This window comes from Cinclus cinclus, chromosome 10 (genome assembly GCF_963662255.1).
Source record: "Cinclus cinclus chromosome 10, bCinCin1.1, whole genome shotgun sequence".
NCBI classification, from domain to species: Eukaryota; Metazoa; Chordata; class Aves; order Passeriformes; family Cinclidae; genus Cinclus; species Cinclus cinclus.
Window position 1 is genome coordinate 12,859,247 of NC_085055.1, and position 18,492 is coordinate 12,877,738.

The 18,492-nt window shown below is 37.8% G+C and overlaps 1 protein-coding gene across 1 annotated transcript; it reads right to left on the reverse strand.

Annotated features, from left to right (window-relative positions):
* Positions 1-16,711: 16,711 nt before the first annotated feature.
* On the reverse strand, positions 16,712-17,791 carry AGTR1 (angiotensin II receptor type 1). Its single transcript, XM_062499425.1, has one exon. The coding sequence runs from the start codon at positions 17,789-17,791 to the stop codon at positions 16,712-16,714; it is 1,080 nt and encodes a 359-aa protein (XP_062355409.1).
* Positions 17,792-18,492: the final 701 nt, after the last annotated feature.

Consider the following 18,492-nt stretch of genomic DNA (forward strand, 5'->3'; position numbering starts at 1 on the left):
GAAGATGAGAACAGGTCAGGATTACCTGTCACTGAATAACAAGCTTCTGGTACCTGAACTAAGAGATTTTCTCATGAAATAAAAATGACTACTTTGGCTTACTGGAAATAATTCTGGATCAAGTTAAGGATATATGCAGAATAAAAGGTGAGAGAATGCTCTCTTATCAACTTTCATCCTTTCTCCTTCATGCTCTAAGATGTGACCCTAACATCCACGATAATTAGATTTGTGGTGTATCTAACTTTTCACCAAATTCTGATGGCTTGAGTGGTGGGTGGGTGAAGGGTGGATCACTTTGCTCAAGACAGATTTGTCACATTTTACATGGGAATTGATTGGAAGAAAAACCATTCATTTTAAACCATTTTGTGTCACTTCTCCTTTGAAGTTCATTCTTGCCTCTTCGTAGCCACAGAAGAAAGGAAGCACCTGCTTGTATGTTCTCACACACTTCTTGGGAAAGCAAATCCTGCTTTAGTGATTGATACCACTTCAGTCACTTTGCTGTAGTTGCAGAGGAATGTGTAGTAGAGCCTTCCACTCAAATGGCTGTTTTAATTCTACTTTTCCCTTGGGACCAAAGAACCACAGAAAACAATGGGAACACAGACTGGAAGTCAGAGTATTCCAGACCTACTAACAAAAAAGAGCATAATGAAAACTGAAGACCTTGAATGATAATAAAATAACTGAGTTGGTAAAAACTCCACTGATGGAGCTCTCACGTGGAACATATTGTGTCTACAATGTTGCAGGTCATTTCCTTTGCCTTTTTCTGTAAACATGTTTTTCAAATTGGTTTCAAGTTGGTCCAGCTGCTTCAAGCCCAATATATTGAAAGCATATTCATATGACAGATAACCAGCAGCTGTTGTTGGAAAATGGACAAAGCAAAGGGTAGATGTTGATTGGAAGGATGAACTTGTACTTCCAGGCAAAAACACTTCCTCAATATTTTGCTCCTCTATGAGTTTTTCATTGCAAAGGCTGGGTCAGTGGCACTAAGAGGCTTCTTTCTTTTCAGATACAGCTCTAGGAAATGTAGCAAAGGAAGAAGAAGCAGAGATCCTGGTGGACTCTTTGGTCAAGGCACTGAATGACAGAGAAAACCTGTTCTTAATCTCTCTGGAATTGTTCTCTCTGTTAAAAAAATGCTGTCACTTGTTAATCCTGGCTCTGATTTATTCCTACCCATAGAAGTATTTTGTATTGAAGATGTGGCAAGGGTGTATGTGGCAATACACATACCTCTGTTCCAGAGGCAATCTAATCCATTTAACTGTGTCCTCTCTACTATCTCTTTGATTCAGACTTTTTTTTCCCAACCTTTTTCCCCCTTCAAACACAGTTTAGTTAAAATACAGGAAAGCTACACTTTAAATGACTAAAAGAAATATAATCTTCCTTTCTTTTGATTCTTGTCTGAAAACATTCCATGCTTGTCCTGAGAAGGAGAGAAAAACACCACAATCCACTTAACTGGCAGCTTAACATGCATATTTTCTATTCAAATCCATCAAGATACATACTGCTTTAAGTTTATTGCTATTTTGATCCTACAAGTTCCACAAAAAAATTCTTGTAGCTGTCAAATACATGTATTTTGATCTACTTCATTGCTTCAAAGTTTGAAATGCACTCAAACCTTTTAATGTAATTTTGAAAAACAATTATTGAAAAGAGTAATTATGAAAGTAGTAATTTTCTCACTTTTGTTATTTTTCTATAATTGAGGGTTAGGCAGTAAGAGCATTGTGCCTCTATTTTTTTCCCTGCAGTGCAATCCAGAAAAAAATTTCGATTTATAAAATTTTTCTTTTTTAATTCACTCTGCCCTGAGGACCTGCAGTCAGGCAGAAGGCCAAGAAACTGCAAGAATTGAAGCTTATATATGGAAAGAAATATAAACAACCTGACAAGCACTCCATAAAAATCTTCATTTCAAATAGGCTTACACCACGAGTCCTTAAGCTTGTGGCTAAGGCCATGTGGTTAGAGAAGGTGCATGGAGAAGTGCACCTTGTGTAATCTATACCTGTCCACTCAGAAATTGTGCTGACCTTCATTTCCTTCATACTTTTCTAGCTTTACAGATGTGGTAGTTTTCCAATTACTTACATGGACAGAGGGTTGAAATATAGGTTATACTTCTTTTGATGCCAGGAAAGTGTCTGTTTCCTGGAGAGCCCTTTTTGAGAAGTGCTCGAAGTGAGGTCACCCTCCAATAGAGGGATACAAATATGTGGAGTTCTTTGCAGATCATTACAGGGAGCTGTGTAATGTTACAAGTTGGTTTTGTTTCTAAGTTGCAATGATATTATTTCAGGTACTTATTAATCTTTTTTCCATTAGTAAAAAATAGCATATTCATTAAATAGATGTTTAAGGATTATGATCTTTTAGGAAAAATGTAATAATTTTGTTATGAAGTACCCCAATGCTGACAAAAAGGATTTTTTTTCTTCTTAAAAATAAAAATTTAAGTTCTCTAAATTACAGAAGTGAAACCTTGATAACTTTAACTGTTTTTTTTTTTTTTTTTGTCTTAGCCTTTCTGAATTCTTGTTCCAATATCATTCAGAAGTAAAATGCCTTGGATTGTTGTTTTTAGCTCTTGCATGGATTCTGAACGGAGTAATTTCTCACTTGCTTGCCAGCTAGATCAATTTTTTAAGGCTGGAGGAGAGAAGGAAGTTATATTTTACATGTAGAGTCAAATAACTCATAGATTTTATAATCTAAACCCATGTTTCATTGTAAGGTTTGAAGAATTTTTGTACTTTTTTCAGGTCTCAAGTATCAAGGTTTCCAAAGGGAAAATGATGAACCTTGTAAAACACATATGTTCACAGTACAAATGGTTCATCATAAATATAAATTGCTCATGGCTCTTTCAGAATTTACAAATAATCGCATAAAGCAGAGACTCTCCTGTTATCTTTGAACTGCATATCCTGATATCAGTGTTTGAAGGCTGTTCGGTGGCAGAGACTTCAAGTTCTGAGAATCAAAAGTAGTTCAAGAGCATCTATTTTAAATGATTTCCATTGAAACAACACCTATGGTAAAGGAATACCATCCCAAGGGACGAGAAACCAAAAACCATTGTGCTGAAATTGTGCTGAAGCTCTGCCAAGGCCTTTTCCAATCCTTCCAAGCTTATCACAGGCTGTATTTGTCTGCTATAAATTATAGTCAGTATCATGAACTGCAGCCTTAGCACAAGGCCAGTGCTGTTTGCAGTGAAAAGCACGAGTTTTGCCTGCTGGTTTGAACTGCTGCAAGAACTGAGGAAGCTGATGTCTAATAACTGAATTATTTCATCAGCTCATCCTCTGCCTCAGAAGTGTTTCTAAACCCATAGAAAGTTCTGACCAATTAGTTAGTCTATGGCTTTGTCCCAAAGCTGAATAATCTGTGTCATTCCTGATAGGTATCCAAACTATCTTTTCTTAAAATTTTCCAGTGCTAAGGTACCAGCATTTCCCCTTTGTATGTTGGGAAAATAAGTGGTTACATTTGGAAAAAGCTGTTTATGAATGGATTAAACTGGTTGAACTTTGACATGTGGAATGCAAGTCTGATTTCTTGTCTAATGAGCCAAGAAGAAAAAGGAGTGTAGCTGCAAGTTCTGGCTGCCAATACAATACCTCATTTGACATTTCTCCTCTAAGGGTTTTTATTTTGGCCTAAACCAAACCTGTCTGCAGTGCACATTTCTTCCCTACCTATTTTTTAATGTTTGTCGGTTGGACTGCCTAGATTTGGCAAAAACCTTTAAATCACCTTAAATATCCAACAAAACTCAAACTTATACTCAGGTGAGATTGAGTCACAAAAAGCAGATAGATGCCAAAATGAGAGTGAAATTATTTTGATAATCCTAACCAGTCATTATGAATTCTGATGTGGGATTTGTGGAGGATGCAATGCTAGTATTGAGTAAGCTTGAGTGGAAAATTTTACATCCTGTTCTCTGCTACAGCTGCATGGACTTAGAGACCACTGCCAGAGTAACCTCAAACCTCTAAGTGCTCTTCTTTTGGGCTTGCTGAGTGACACCTGGGTGGGACACAGCATGGAGTGGCCAAGCTGGGCCGTGGAGATAGAGCTGGGCTGGGACAGGCTGGGCTGGGACAGGAGCAGAGCTCAGTGTCCATCAGCGTCACTGGGGCTGGGACACAGCCCAGGCTGGGCTGCAATGGACTGCTGGGCTGGGCAGGGTGGGAAGCTCTCAGGTGCTGCTCATCAGGCTCATTGAGGCACAGCGGTGTCCTCAGAGGCTGGGGCTGAGTTCTGGAGAAGCGTGGCAGTAGAATGTGTGTGTCCTGCTGTGGGTTCTCCAGGAACCAGGTGGGAAGGGCAGCACCCAGGAAACTTCTCCTGAGTGACAGAGAACCCCTGCTTGAGCTTGGGTCTCTGTGAGCCCTGTGCTGGATGGGGAACAAAGTCTTTGTGCTGTGAGACACCGATGAAAATGTTTCCTCTTCAGCCTCAGCAGCCCCTGGGCACCTCACAGTGGGAGGACAGTGCTGTTCTCTGGGGTAAGCTGGTGGTTGAGTGGGCTTTGACGTGACAGTCACAGCGAGCTCCCTGTGCAGATGAAATGAGCAGACACTCTTGGTGTTCTGCTGGTCAGCGTCCTGGTGAAAAGCAAACATGAGCTCTGTGAGCGGCACGCCAGCAGGGAGGTTCTGCTGTGGCCGGGTTTGTCTGTGCATCTGTAAGAATTCATATAGCAAGGATTGTGCTCGTTGGGCCAGGAAAGCACAGACGTGGCCAAATCCTGATCTCAATTGCACGTGCACAGCTCCCAAGGCAGCAAGGCTTCATCGTGGCTCAGCACTTGGCCTAATGTGGGCTTGCATGGCTGCAAATAATGTGCGTGGCACACAGCAGAGCGAGCAGACAACTGTTCCCTGTGTTGCTGTGCTCTGCTCTGCAGCATCTGTTTTGCTTCATCATTTTTTAAAAGAAAGCCACAAATATTTTTCACTAGGGAGTTGATAAATAACAGTGCTTACATTTGAAAAAAAAATTAGTGGGGCTAAAAGTAAATCTTCTAGTGTATAAAATCCTTATGCTTTGATTTGAGTATTAATTCACAGATTGTCTCGTATTATGTTCCTCACTCAGTAAATCCTATGGGTTTTTTCCCTCAGGAAATCACATGGGGCGATGTCTTAGTGTGATTTATTTTTTATTTGTATGTCTAAGTTTGCAGAGAATTGTCTTTCACAGCAGCATTTTTACATGAAGATTTGTATTTGTTGGAAAATTTGGCAAACTGGGGAGTATTTAATAATTTCAATGTCAATGAAACTTTAAATGAAAATTGTTGCAACTTTGTGAATACACGTGATGAGTGTGATGTGGTAAACTAAGTAGATATTTTAAAGGGATGTGTTCACAAGATTGTATTACATTTTTTTTCATTTTTAAACAGCTTTCTGAGAGAAAACATGTTCTAGCAAATGGCAGACTATATGTATGAACAGAAACAGGGCTAGCCTAAAATCTAGCTTTAGTATTTCTCTAATGCTTTGTCTTTCTTGACTGCATAACATTTAATTTTAAGATTATACATAATGAGGAGGTCAACAACAAAGCAGGGGAAACAGGGTTCACATGTGAAATGGAAGAGAGAAGTCTGAGCTCGAGAGGGAGAGGCTCCCTCTCTGTCACCTCTGTGCTCTCACTTGGGAAAGCTGAACAGGAAAACCCCATTCCTTCTAGAAGCTTGTGGCATAAGCTCAGGAAGGTGTTCACCTCTTTTGGAGAGAGGAAGTGGTCTGCCATCCTTACATGTTTGATAGGTGCATCTGCCTGCTTGGTTGGAATGGGACCTGCTGTATTTTTACCTTCCTTTATGGTTACAAGCTGATGGTGAGCTCTGCAGTGGTGTTTGGAGCGAGCTGTTGTGTATCTAAAGTATTTTTGGGTATATATTTTTTTTAGTTACAGGATTAGGATTGGACCCTTCCAAGTTTATTGAAATACTGTGATTAGGTTAAAAACAAGATTCAAATTACATTATAGAATATCAAGACAGAGAACCATGTTTGGGAAATAAAAACAAAATAGAAAGGGCTATACCTAAATAAAGAGAAGAGTATGTGAAATGAAGAAGAAAAACAGACCCTGAGATTTTTGCTTTTTCTAAATGAGAAAACAGTTTTAGTAAATGCAGCTCCTGCATGCACAACCCCTGCCCCCAACCCCCCAAACCAAACAGACATGCAAAAATCAACAGAACACATATTTCCCTCCTACCATTTCACTGAGAATTTCTCAATATTGCTGTTCTGCATTAAGCAGTTAAGGCAGTATTGCAATGTAGTTGCTGCAGGGATGTTTTCTGACTTTTGAATAGGTGATGGGAGAAGAATGTGATGACGGGTCTGAATGTGGTCCCTGCTATGAAGAATTGTGGAAATTCTCTATTCCATCCAAGCCTTGCTGTATGAACTTGATAATGAAAAACTTTTCATGTTTCATGATAGCATAGGAGTAATTTTTAGCTACTAAGATAAAGGTATCGTGGTACAAATGTTGTTGAATTGCCTGGATGAGTTTGTAGGGATGTGACTTTATTGCGATATTAATTTTTCTTTTTATAACATACATCTCCCTGTCAAGAATTCTGACTGAATTCATTAAAATTGTTTAACAGTAATTAATCTCCAATAATTCCTTCACTATATTTTTGGCAGTGGGAGCTTCAGCAAAATGCTGGCACTGGGAGATTAGCTGGTGTTAACTTATGTATTCAGTTTTGGATAGTCTAAAGTAGATTTGATGTTTCATTTCCTGAAATAAACAAAAGCAGCTTCTGAACTGTCAGAAAATAACAGTAGTTCTTAAGGGCTAATTACAGATCTTTGTCATGGGGTTGTAGTTCCATGAATTCTGCTTCAAGCAGGGAAAAATACTCTCAAGCACTAATAAAAATTTTTATGCTGCTAGGGTTTCCTCCTGCCTTCCTCCTCTCAATTTATGACTTTATTCTGCTATCTCTATTATTAAGTGACACTTTACATTGTTTTAATGCAAATTATTTCAAATTCTTTGTGAGGCAGAATCACATCAGGTTAATATCCCAGTTAGTTATATGCTACAAAGAAGTGCTAGGTACTGCACAGACCAAAGATGATGGCTAGGAAGCTGCTTCATAGCATAAGGAAATTAAATGTTTAATTTTTTAGTGTTTTCTAAATTGATTTGGCTGTGTTTAAAGCAGCCTTTACAAGTAGATAGATCAAATGCTTGACTCCCTCATTTTGTCTTGATCTGTTCTGTATTCTTCCTCTCAGATCATGGCACAATGAGTGTTTTATTTTCATACCTGTCTTAGAGGAGATAAAATGATTTTTCAGATGCTATTTTTTTCTATATTTCTAAAGTGCACAGTAGCATGTGATATGTTTTAGAATCTAATGTTGTTTCTTTATTGAAGCCAGTAACTAAATTCCAGCGGACATCAGTGTAAACAGGATTCAGTGTGTTTTGTGCTTGTTTGAAAAATTTCCTTTCTACTTCAGTGCCACTCTGCATATTCTTAAAACTTTTCAATATTATGCACTATAGGTGATTCCATAGTTTTGTCTTTTTTTCCTCCATAATCTTAAAAATAAGTCTAATTTCCCAGACCAACAATTATAATCTTGTGCATAGAGAAATACCATTTTAGATGGAAATAAAACAAATTTTGGCACTGCCCAACAGAAACCTTTCAAGTGATGTTTAGACTGCACACAGGAACAGCTGTGACAAGTTTATGGCCAATGTTTACAGACCTGCTTTGACTTCTCTACATCAATGTCAATGCTCACTGTTACAAGGTGCAATTTGAAGGTTGAAATGTAGAATATCAAGGGGTTTAAAGTATACTTAAATGCATGTTTTCAACTTAAATTCCTATAATTCCTGAAGATTTATATTTTTACAAGAGCCTGAAATAATACTGAGCCTTTGGACCACTTCTCCCTTTTAGAAAGGCTCTTAGTTTGAAATCATACCATTTTTCAATGTAATGAAATTAATAGTCAGTAATGCAGCTCTAGGAACCACAGCGGCATTGACCTGTCTTCCAATATTTATTGTTCAGTGTATATTTTAATTTTTACCCTCTGTTAAAAGAGTATTTTATGTCCTGTTACTCAGAGGAGGAGAAAGAATGCCTGCCAGCAAAATCCTGTCAAATGCGCAGTCAGCAGTTTACATCTAAAATACTGTCTAAATTGTGATTCAAAGCTTGTGCAAAAGAATGTTTGTTTGTTTTCAAATTTGTTAGAGACCTCCTGAGAGTTGCTCTGTGCTTTTGGGAAATCGAGCATTTCCCAAATTAAAAACATATAGGGCTAGTCTTAGATTCCTTTGTTTTCTGTGAAAACACACATTTAAAAACAATGTGGGATTAACACAGTGTGTGTTGGAGCAAATTGTTAGTATTGCCCATGTGTTTTTCTCCACTGTTGTAGTGAACTTAATCCCCAGAGAGCATTTCATGCATAGCTGTTAGGAGAAAAACACAGAGTGGAAAGCCCAAAATTTAAGTGTAGACATGATGAATTAAATGCAAGGCATTGGCAAACAAAAACAAGCCCTAGTGTTCGTTCTAGCCCATATTTCCAGTGCAGCAGTGGTGTGTGGATGGTATCTGCTGGCTGGCACTCAGTTGTCAGGGAGTGACATATTGTGGGCATTGCAGGTATTTGTGTAGTAGGTGAAATTCAGGGATATCTCTACCCATGATAATCTGTTCAGTATGTCATTGCCTCCATGGCTGTATGGGGCCAGGGGAATAAATTTTATTTTGTAATAAGTGAAACTGGATTCCACTTCTGTGCTCTGTGCACACTGATCTGTGCAAGTTTGAGTGCTGGGGTGACAATCTCCTTGTAGCTGGAGGTTCTGGAGTTTTGCAGTATTGATCAGCTTCTGTGACATAACCAGATCATCAATCAAATGATATTTCAGGAGAGATAAACGCATGCTCTGTCATGGACTAACCTTGCCAAAATAATTGAACTAGCTTGGAAGAAAATTTAGCTTTTAAACAGCTCCGAGATAAACAGTGAAGTGTAAGGAAAATTTTATCTTGCATGAAAAGTTTGCAGTTGACTTTTGGGCTGGAACGGAGATAAAAATTGGAATGTGCCTTTAGCTTTTTTTTTTTTTTTTTTTTAATGTACTGTGTAATTTCCTAGCGTCTTGACAGTATTGTGGTTCAGTTCCACATTTAAATCAAATGCATATTTCTGGGTCACAGTACTGAATGTTGACATTTTGGTACTGATCTGTCAAGCTCTTAAAACATATTTGATGTGCATATTAGTGGTGAATGCCTCATGAAAAGAATTGTAGGAGCACATCCCTTGCTAGAATGTTGTCTAAGCTTAAGCAGTAAGTAGAGTGTATTTTTCCAATAAATGTTTAAAGTCATCTTCAATTAACAGGATATTGAATCACAAACATTGCTGATCAAAATAAAAAAAATTATTAGCAACTTTAGAGTCGCTGGGGTATAAACTGTACAGATAATGTACATTTTTTAGAATTAAGTGTTCATGTCACAAGCTGTAAATGGTTCTCCTCCATGTTGCCAAGTTAAAGTTATAAAACACAGTTACTTGTAGGGTTAATGAGAAACAAAACTTGAGAGAAACAGTCTAAACACACAGTGTGAAGAAGAAGTTAAACTGGCACTTATTCGAAGTTATTTCGTGTGGTTTAAATATTTTCAGTATTTCAAAATACAACCAGTCTGATGTAGATGGCTCTGTGAAAAAAAGATTACTGGTTCTGCAGTTGTTAGACAGAAAGCTGTTGGAAATGTGGTATTTTCTTTTTAAACAGAACAGTGAATATCTGCTGTGTACTCTCATGTAAAAATTACAGATGACAGTACAGAGAGCTATCATAGATAAGCAGAGAAAATAAAAAATAGCAGAAATATAATTCTTCAGAACTTAACATGTAAAAATGGCATTGTATAGTACAGTCTAGTATACAAAGTATGCCTTTCTACTGCTACTTTCCATTTGTATCTAGAATAATCAGATGACAAAAATCAGGTTCAACATTAACAGTGCTCTGGCAGGTGACATTACTTCTCATGTGCACTTATTTATGTCCTGCCTTTGAAAGGCATCCTGCAAATCATACCCATGGCCTCACTTTATAGGTGCTGCTGTACAGAAAGAGGGCTTTGGGTCTGGAATCTTGCTTCTCATGCTTGGAGATTTTTTCCAGTGCAAAACATAATCCTTACAAAAGCTTAAAAATTACTTAAATGAATTTAAACTTGTCAAAACAAAGTTATCTTAGACCCTTTAGTGTTTCATAGGCGATTTAAAAATTAAATATGCGTAGTGCTACTGTAACTTATTTTTTTTTTTGGTACAGTTGTGTACTATGTGATAAACTGATCATGAGGAGGATTCAGGCTAGGTATGCAAAGCTCATCTAAGCCCATAGGCAGTATGTCCTTTCCCTTTCCTGGGCATATAATTACCTGATGGATTTCAAGTGCATAATTCAACCTCTTTTTTTTTTTCTTTCTGAAAGAAAAGTGAGTAGTAGCAAAGTGGCTGCTAGTGTCTTACATCTGTTAACTTCAGCTTTTCTGTTTATTCATTCAATTTCACAGAAATGGCCAGGCTTGTATTTGCTTGAGAATATGAGTTGGAGATGCTTGAAATTCTCTGTAATTCTAATTCTGAAATTGAAATTCTCTTTCAGCATTTTCTTTTTGCTTTATTATTTTTAATTATTTGACTGACTTTGGTTTAAAATATATTTTTTAAAATTTTATTTAATGACAGGGTTAATTATCTTTACAATTTTGTATTTGTTCAGCAACTGTCTTTTCTTTCCACCATATTCTAACAATTTGTCACCTCTGATCACCTCATGATAAAGCTCCAAGGTGTGTGTCTGTCTGTCCTCCTGTCCCAGGGCCTTTGCTTAATTGTAGCCTAACACTGCCAGTACTTAAATCTGCCAATACACAAAGCTGGGGAATAACTAATATACATGGAAAATAAGTTATGCAGTAGATAAACTATAAAAATTTCAGACCGAACCTTTAATTGTTTTTCACTTTTTTCCCAGTATGTGACACTGTAAGACATGGTATGAAGTGGGGTTTACTAGGCATATGCAAGATTAAATTCTATTTTCTTTTCATACAAATTGGAAATGGCAAAATCTAATATACCATTCTTTTCACTGTCAACCCCTCCTTGCCCCCTCAATCCCTTGTTATTATGCTGGAACCTGATGCTGTTTCCACTGCAGCCACGATGCAGTACGATGTGGCACTGCTTATATTCTAAGTGGATATATTTACATTAAATACTCAACCTGAGTCTGACTGTTCAAGGCCATTATTCATAATGTAATGTGATCCTGTATTTAACACAGTATTCTGAATAAATCTGTCCCTAAAATTAAATCTAGTTTCTAAAAGGTTAAGCCTAAATTTGGCTTCAAACTCCAACCTGTATGTAGGAAAATCGGAAATTTGCTTAGTCTCCACTCCAAGTAAACTTTATTAGCTTAGTCTGTTCTGGGATACAGAAATGAATTACTGAACTACTGTTCTACACATGAGTTTGGAGCTAGCTGGGTTTCCTCTGCAGTATGAATTGCAGACACAAACTGTATATCTCAAAGATTTAAGGGAGAGCTGGGTTAGGATAGGGGTCAGAAGTAATGAGGAATAGTGGTACAAAACGTTACAGCATTACACAGAAATACTTCAAGGATGATATTGCCTAAGTTATGTATAAATATATATATATATATCTGTGGTTATACAGTTAACAGTATAGTACTTAGAGCAACACAGAAACAGATAGATCTCTTTGCTTTGGGTGCTTAACACAGAAGTGGAGATGACTTTCACAAAGGCATTTATTGATGACCTGTATGTTTTTAGTAATATTTCAGACAAGAAAAGTTGTTGTATAATCAAGGTAAACTTCTACAATATAAAACTATCTCTATTGAAATAGAAAACATTTAATATCCACAAGCCACAAATTACAACTGCACAAAAATATTGAAAAGAAAGTAATACCTAGCTTTTGTTACCTAACTTGCCAAGTACAAAGCTGGAGCCCATGGCACTAGTCCACTGAAGAGATCACACAATGCTGCTCTCAGACATGATGACGTGATCTGATCTGTCCCTGTCCCTCGAGTGTCCTGTCACATCTGCAGAGCTTGCTGGTGACAATGAGCTTGATGGCTGGGCTGTAACATTGAGGATTTGTTAGTTCAGCCTTGGCTGGGAGGTCACCTTTGAGGTGCACTCAGTGATTGATAGAACAGCCCTCACTTTGCAAGAGCTGGTGGCATGAGGGTCTGACCAAGCCTATAAAGCAATGCAGAAGAGCAGAGCGGGTGCCCTGACCTCGTGAGTGGTGCAGGAAAGGTTTGACATGTTCCAAACTGAGCAGGATGTTATTAAGAAACTTAGAGTCTCTCAAAACTTTCCAGAAGATTTTACTAAGATGAAAGATTTATTCTTTATTTTTGTGTGTGTGTTTTCTCCTCAGTCTGTTGCAAAACTAACAACAAATATTTACATTTAACACTTAATATTTCCAAATTCAGCAAGTCCCTGTTTTAGGCCTTCAGTCACCCTCTCCCAAGGATTTGTTTTTCCTTTCAGTGGGAAATATTTCCCTGGGAATACCTGTGCTTTAAATACCTGTACTTAAAAAGGAGGTCAGGTTTATCAAAATACACCTTTGCTGAAGCTATTCAAGAAAAACCTAAAGCAAACATAGAAAACTTACTGTATTCTCTACTGCTGTCACAGTTTCAAACAGACAATGGAAACTATCACCTAAATAGTGATGCTGGTAAAGTAAAGGGCTTTTGGTCTTGTGCTTACTCTGCAACGTCTTGATTACAATGTAAACACGAGGAAATTGTTAGGCCAAGGAGCCAGATTAATCCCCACTGTATCTTTAAAGGTTTTGTTGGAATTTGGGCTAACCAGAGGAGATTATACAGTATGATTTAGGATGACCATACAGTGGGCAAGTAAGTAGGGAGTAGAGCACAAAACATGAGTCATATAAAGTACTATTGCACAATAAATAGAAATAAATATTATGCATATACATGTGAAATATGTAATTTAGTAATTATTCAGCAGAAAAAAAAAAAGTTCATTCAAATAAATAAAATTGGTGGAACAGGGGTTGTAGTGCCTGTATTTAGGGTTATATGTTGTTCCCATTAGTACAGACTTGGGTTCCTCACAACAGGAGAGTACAAGGACAGTCTAAGAGTTTGTGGTATTTTACTTTGGTCATCACAGGAACAAAAAGCACCGTAAATACTCCTTTTAAAAATAACCACGTGCTATTGTGTATTAATTACCTTTGTGTTCTTTAAGGTAGTGGGAGTTTGTTTTTAAACATCTACAGCCAGTTTTGTTTTCATATTAAGAGGACTCAACCCAAAGCTCCCCAAAGATGGCAAAGTCATACAGAGCCAAATCTTATTCCCTCCTTTGCTGGCACTGGCTAGGTGCTTGCACCAAAGAATATTCTGGCCATCTCCCACCTGCCCCATGGCCAAGGGTCCCCAGCAAAGGCCAGAGTGTTCCCTCTGCCTCACCTGCACTCTGCCTGTCCCCTGCACAGCCCATAGGTGTGCAGGGCACTGTAAGGCTCAGCAATAACTTGTTTCTCAGCCCCTGCCTTGGTTGCAGCCACATGATGGAAGTGGTGTGGGTGTCCATCCTGTGGGCAATTCCCTTAGCTGTCAGTTTGGGGTGTGGTGAAACTGCGGCTGTACTCAGAAACTCTGTGCTCCAAAAAGTTCACTTTCTGCTGCTGCTACCTGGTTAGAGTTGCTGGAGAGTTTTATCTCTAGATTCTTTTCAGTCTCTGCTAATTTGCTGAGGTTTTTTTTTTTTTTTCTTTTAAGGACCTAGCATATTTTGCAGCTGATGATTGTTTTCTTACTCCTTAGGAGAACCAACATTTCCCTGCATTATTAAGGAAAGCTTTCCCCTCTGTTTTCTTTGTCTATTGATTCAAGGTCAGTGGTGTCCTCAGAGCACACCAGGTGCAATCCCTTCCTACCTTTTCTCTAGTAACACAGCTGAATGTGCATGCTCCTGCTTTTTCACATGGCACAGGCAGATGCAGATAGCACCAGCAGCTTAGGACACACAGCCTCTTACAACTAACTGCACGATCTGGTGTGAAATGATCAAGATCAGTAACAAATGGGTTTGATCTTTGTTTTCTCTTTGAGTCAGCTCTAGTAATGCAACCAATGTTTTACAAACGAGCAAAATTGTGATCACTGGGAATACTGGATTTCAGAACCAAAGGGATGAGTAGGTAATGAGGAAATGCCTGCTTAGATGCTGTCAAGGAAGTCATTGGCCTCCCAGAAGGACAAGTTTGTGTTTTATTTATACAGGAGCTTTGCCACAGGTGAGGATCTTCAGATCCTTCAGGTGGCAAAGAAGTGAGATGTACAGCAAATTTGTGGCTGCATCCAGCAGGTGGCAAGCACAGCACACAGAATTATGGCTGGACAGAGATGCTTCTGCCAGGGGAAGCTCCTGATGCTGCTCAGCATGTGCATGTGTGTCCATGAACAAAATATACAGATAAATGGCTATCTATGCCAGTCCTTTGTCAGTTTAGAGAGTGCTGGGGCACTGGTCCTCTTCTGGGTGCTATTGATAATGCATGGGATTATTGCCATATTCAGTTTAAGCAAATGGCTGTCTCGTGTAAGGATATAAGATAAATAGAAAGTATTCAGAATAATAGTTTAAATATGTCTTTAAATGACATAGTTAAATGACATCCAGGCTTCAAATGTTGAGATACTAGCTTGCAATTAAATCAACTTCAAGATTTAATGAAGGAGCTTTTTTAAACATACAGCTTTAGAAGTTGTGGCTAGTCCCAGTGCCCTGTGATGTACATGAGTAGACAGGTTCCCATCTTTGTAGCTGGAAGAACAAAGGCAAAACTGAAATAAACTTTCCTTAGTATAAGTGAATGTAAGAGTAGGATGATTTCTAGACCTGATTGTAGTCCCATTTTTTTTCCTTAAAAAGTATTAAACTACAGAAATAACTGTTTTGTTGTATTTTGGTTCTGATAGTCAGAAAATACGGATAATCCAACCGCTCACTACTTGAGACAAAGCCATATTAGATGTATGATTTTGAAGATTATGAATACCACAAATTTTAAGGGGCATGTAATTTTCTACATGATATATGTAAAGGTTTGGATTTTTTCTTAAGTTTTGTAATGTCAGAAAGTACTTATGAACTCATTTGTCTTTGAGGACAATAGGTGTAAATCAAGCATAAATATTATCTGAAGCTCATTATTTGGAGTAAAAAGGATGCATATGAGGATATAATTGGTCGAAACTTCCTACAGTGCTTATCACCTTTCCTCTTTATTTGTATGGAATTTGAGACAGACTTCAGTTCTGATTTATGCTAGTATAAATCTGAATTTGTTCTGTACAAATTAAAAAATGTTCTACAGGGAGCAAATACCCTGGGCATAATTTTACATAAATGGAGAAAAATTCCGTAAAAGCCAAGAGTAAAGTTTGATCTCAGATGTTTTGTGATGGGACTAAAAGTATTATTAGTTAAATTGATATATGGGCATTGTCGCATTTTTGCTTATCAGTATATGAGTTTACTAAATGTGCAGGAATTTGAAAAACTAAGTGGATTTGATTAGTTGCTAACTTCTCTCACTGAGTGCCCTGGTTGTAACAGAAAAGCAGTTTGAAGTTTTCTGATCACCTTTTTCCCAGAACTCATGTTTTCAAATACAGAATTTTAGTTTTAGTCATACAGAGTATGGAGTCAACTCCTTCTGTATGTAAAGTTCTTCAAACTTCAGGGTGGCTTATCATGAGGAAAGGGTGAGTGAACGCCATTTCTGTGTGCACATTATTTTTTTTAACTACTATAAAAATACCCACTGGAATATAAATGTACATTCCTGAAGCAATGTTTGAAATGTATGAGTAGGAATATAAATCTAAAAATATATCTTCTATATTTAATAAATAAGTCTGCATTTTATTGCATATATTATTATGAAAAAATTGCCATTAAAAAAACAGTAGCATAAATCAGAATACAACAAATTTCAAGGACCTTAAATTTCCATTTGAGTTTTTAAAATTGGGCCTCTATATATAGCATATATTTGAAAATATATTATAACTATGATTATAGGACATTTATGTAATTAAAAAAAAAAACAACAAGACAAGAAACAAAGCTCCACTCCTTCAACAGAATAGCTCACATATATGCAAGTCAGGTTCTTTGTATTTCATGTTATTTATACAAGCTTTTCCTTTTGAAACACCTGTGAACTTAAGTTAGGAGTTTTCCTCCCCTTCTTTTGTAGCTCCAAGCAAACGGTGGGATGCTGGCAGGATCTCTGACACACCTGTCCAACACTTACGCTGCTTTCAGTAAAGAAAAGCAAAATGAAAACGAAGCCGTCCTCTTTACAATGCAAGATGAAAGGCCACTGCTGACTCTTTACAGTATGATTTCTCTGAGGTGATCCAGTGTTGCTGTAATGAGCTGTGATGTTCAGGACCGCGGACGAATCTTGTTCTTGCTGCTTCACACACAAGGTTGTTCAAAAGAAGAACTTTGCTAAGCGCCTCAATTGGTGTCAAAAGGCCCGGCAGTCTTTTTAGTGTGCAAGCGGATGTTTTCTGGTGGCCGATAGGAGAGGGAGCTCATTTTGGTTGTTAGGCTTGGATGTGTGCTGACGTTTGGTGGGATGTATTTTATCAGCTGAAGGAAGTATTTTTTAAAGTTCTTTCCAAAAAAAACATAAAAAAAAGGATTCAGACAGTTGTTAAAGTAAGCGATACAAATGGTGAAGGGCATAGCTGTATCCACAATATCGGTGATTTTGCAGTCTGTTATTACATGTAGTTGAATCAACACGTCCAGAAAAGTGAACACTTGATGAGGAATCCAGGAAAAGAAAAAGAAAAATACAATTGCCACAATCATCTTAAAAATGTCATCATTTCTAGTCTTATTTTTTTGAATTTGATATGCCTTCTTCAGAGTCTTCCAAATTAAGGTGTAGCTTGTTAATATGATCAGAAAAGGAATTAAAAAGCCCAGCAAATTTTTGGATAAACCTAACCCGACCCGGAGCGTCGTGTTGTTGCTTTCATAGCGAAACCCGCAGACCGTCATGTTCAAATTCTCAGCAAAGAATATGTTGCGGTGAACGATGACGGGCAAGCTGGCCACGCCGGCCAGGAGCCAGATGGCGATGCAGGTGACCCGGGCTACGAACATGGTCCGGCGGATCCGCGACTGCACCGGGTGCACGATGGCCAGGTAGCGGTCGATGCTCAGGCAGGTGAGCAGGAACACGCTGGCGTACAGGTTGAAACTGATCCCCGCAGAGGCCAACTTGCACAAACAGTTGCCAAAAGGCCACTGGTACTCCATGGCCGTGTAGGCTGCCCAGAGGGGCAGAGTTATCAGAAAACACAAGTCAGCCAGTGCCAGGTTGAGAAGAAAGATGCTGGCTACTGTTTTCAATTTCATGTAGCAGTAAATGACAATAACGACCAGGCTGTTCCCAAATATGCCTATGATAAAGATGATGCTGTAAACGGCTGGAACCATAATGTAGATGTAGCTGTGCCTTCCTGAAACAGGACAGTCCACATGAATTCTTTTAACAGTTTCTTCAGTAGAGTAATTTGGAATCATCTTGAACTCTTCAGCTGTAAGCTAATTTCAGGGAAAAAATTTGAAGCTCACACCTAGGAGCGGAAAAGAGGAAGAAAACCATATTTGTAGTAGGGATATACTTTTTAAAAATCCTTAACTAAATGTAAAGTTTCTTGTCAAGTCTAGTACGATGTGTCAATGCCTTTGAATTTCACAATAAGCCGTCTTCAAATGTTTTCTCAACCAACACCTATTTTAATACAGCTTTTGCAGAGTAAAACAGAGGTAAGAATGTTAGGAGTTGGCTGAACATTAGTAGATTCTTTTTAACATAAATGAAATCCAAAAACCTCTGTCAATTAAGAAAGTTCCAATTTAAAATAATGCTGTTAGTGAACACACATCAAATATAATAAGAGAATCTGAAAATAGCAGATAACTATAAATTCAGCAGAACCTTTAGATTATTTTCTTTCCATAAATAGGTGAGATATTTAATGAGGTAAGTTATTCACATATCTCAGAAACTAAACTTAAGCACTCTGAATACTAATGAAGTATGTAAATACAAACTGCAATGAATTAAGAAAATAAGTGACTTTAGGTTAGGTACTCACTTGTATCTCTGAGATGAATCACTAGATTTTTTTTTTAATACATTGAACTTAATTCTTTGAGAAAATTTTTACATCACAGAGAAAGATGAAAAAACAGAAACTATTTTCGGTTCTGTTGTACCA

What these genes read in the sequence shown, in the direction of transcription:
- AGTR1 (XM_062499425.1), bottom strand. Translation starts at nt 17,791, where the DNA reads ATGATTCCAAATTACTCTACTGAAGAAACTGTTAAAAGAATTCATGTG.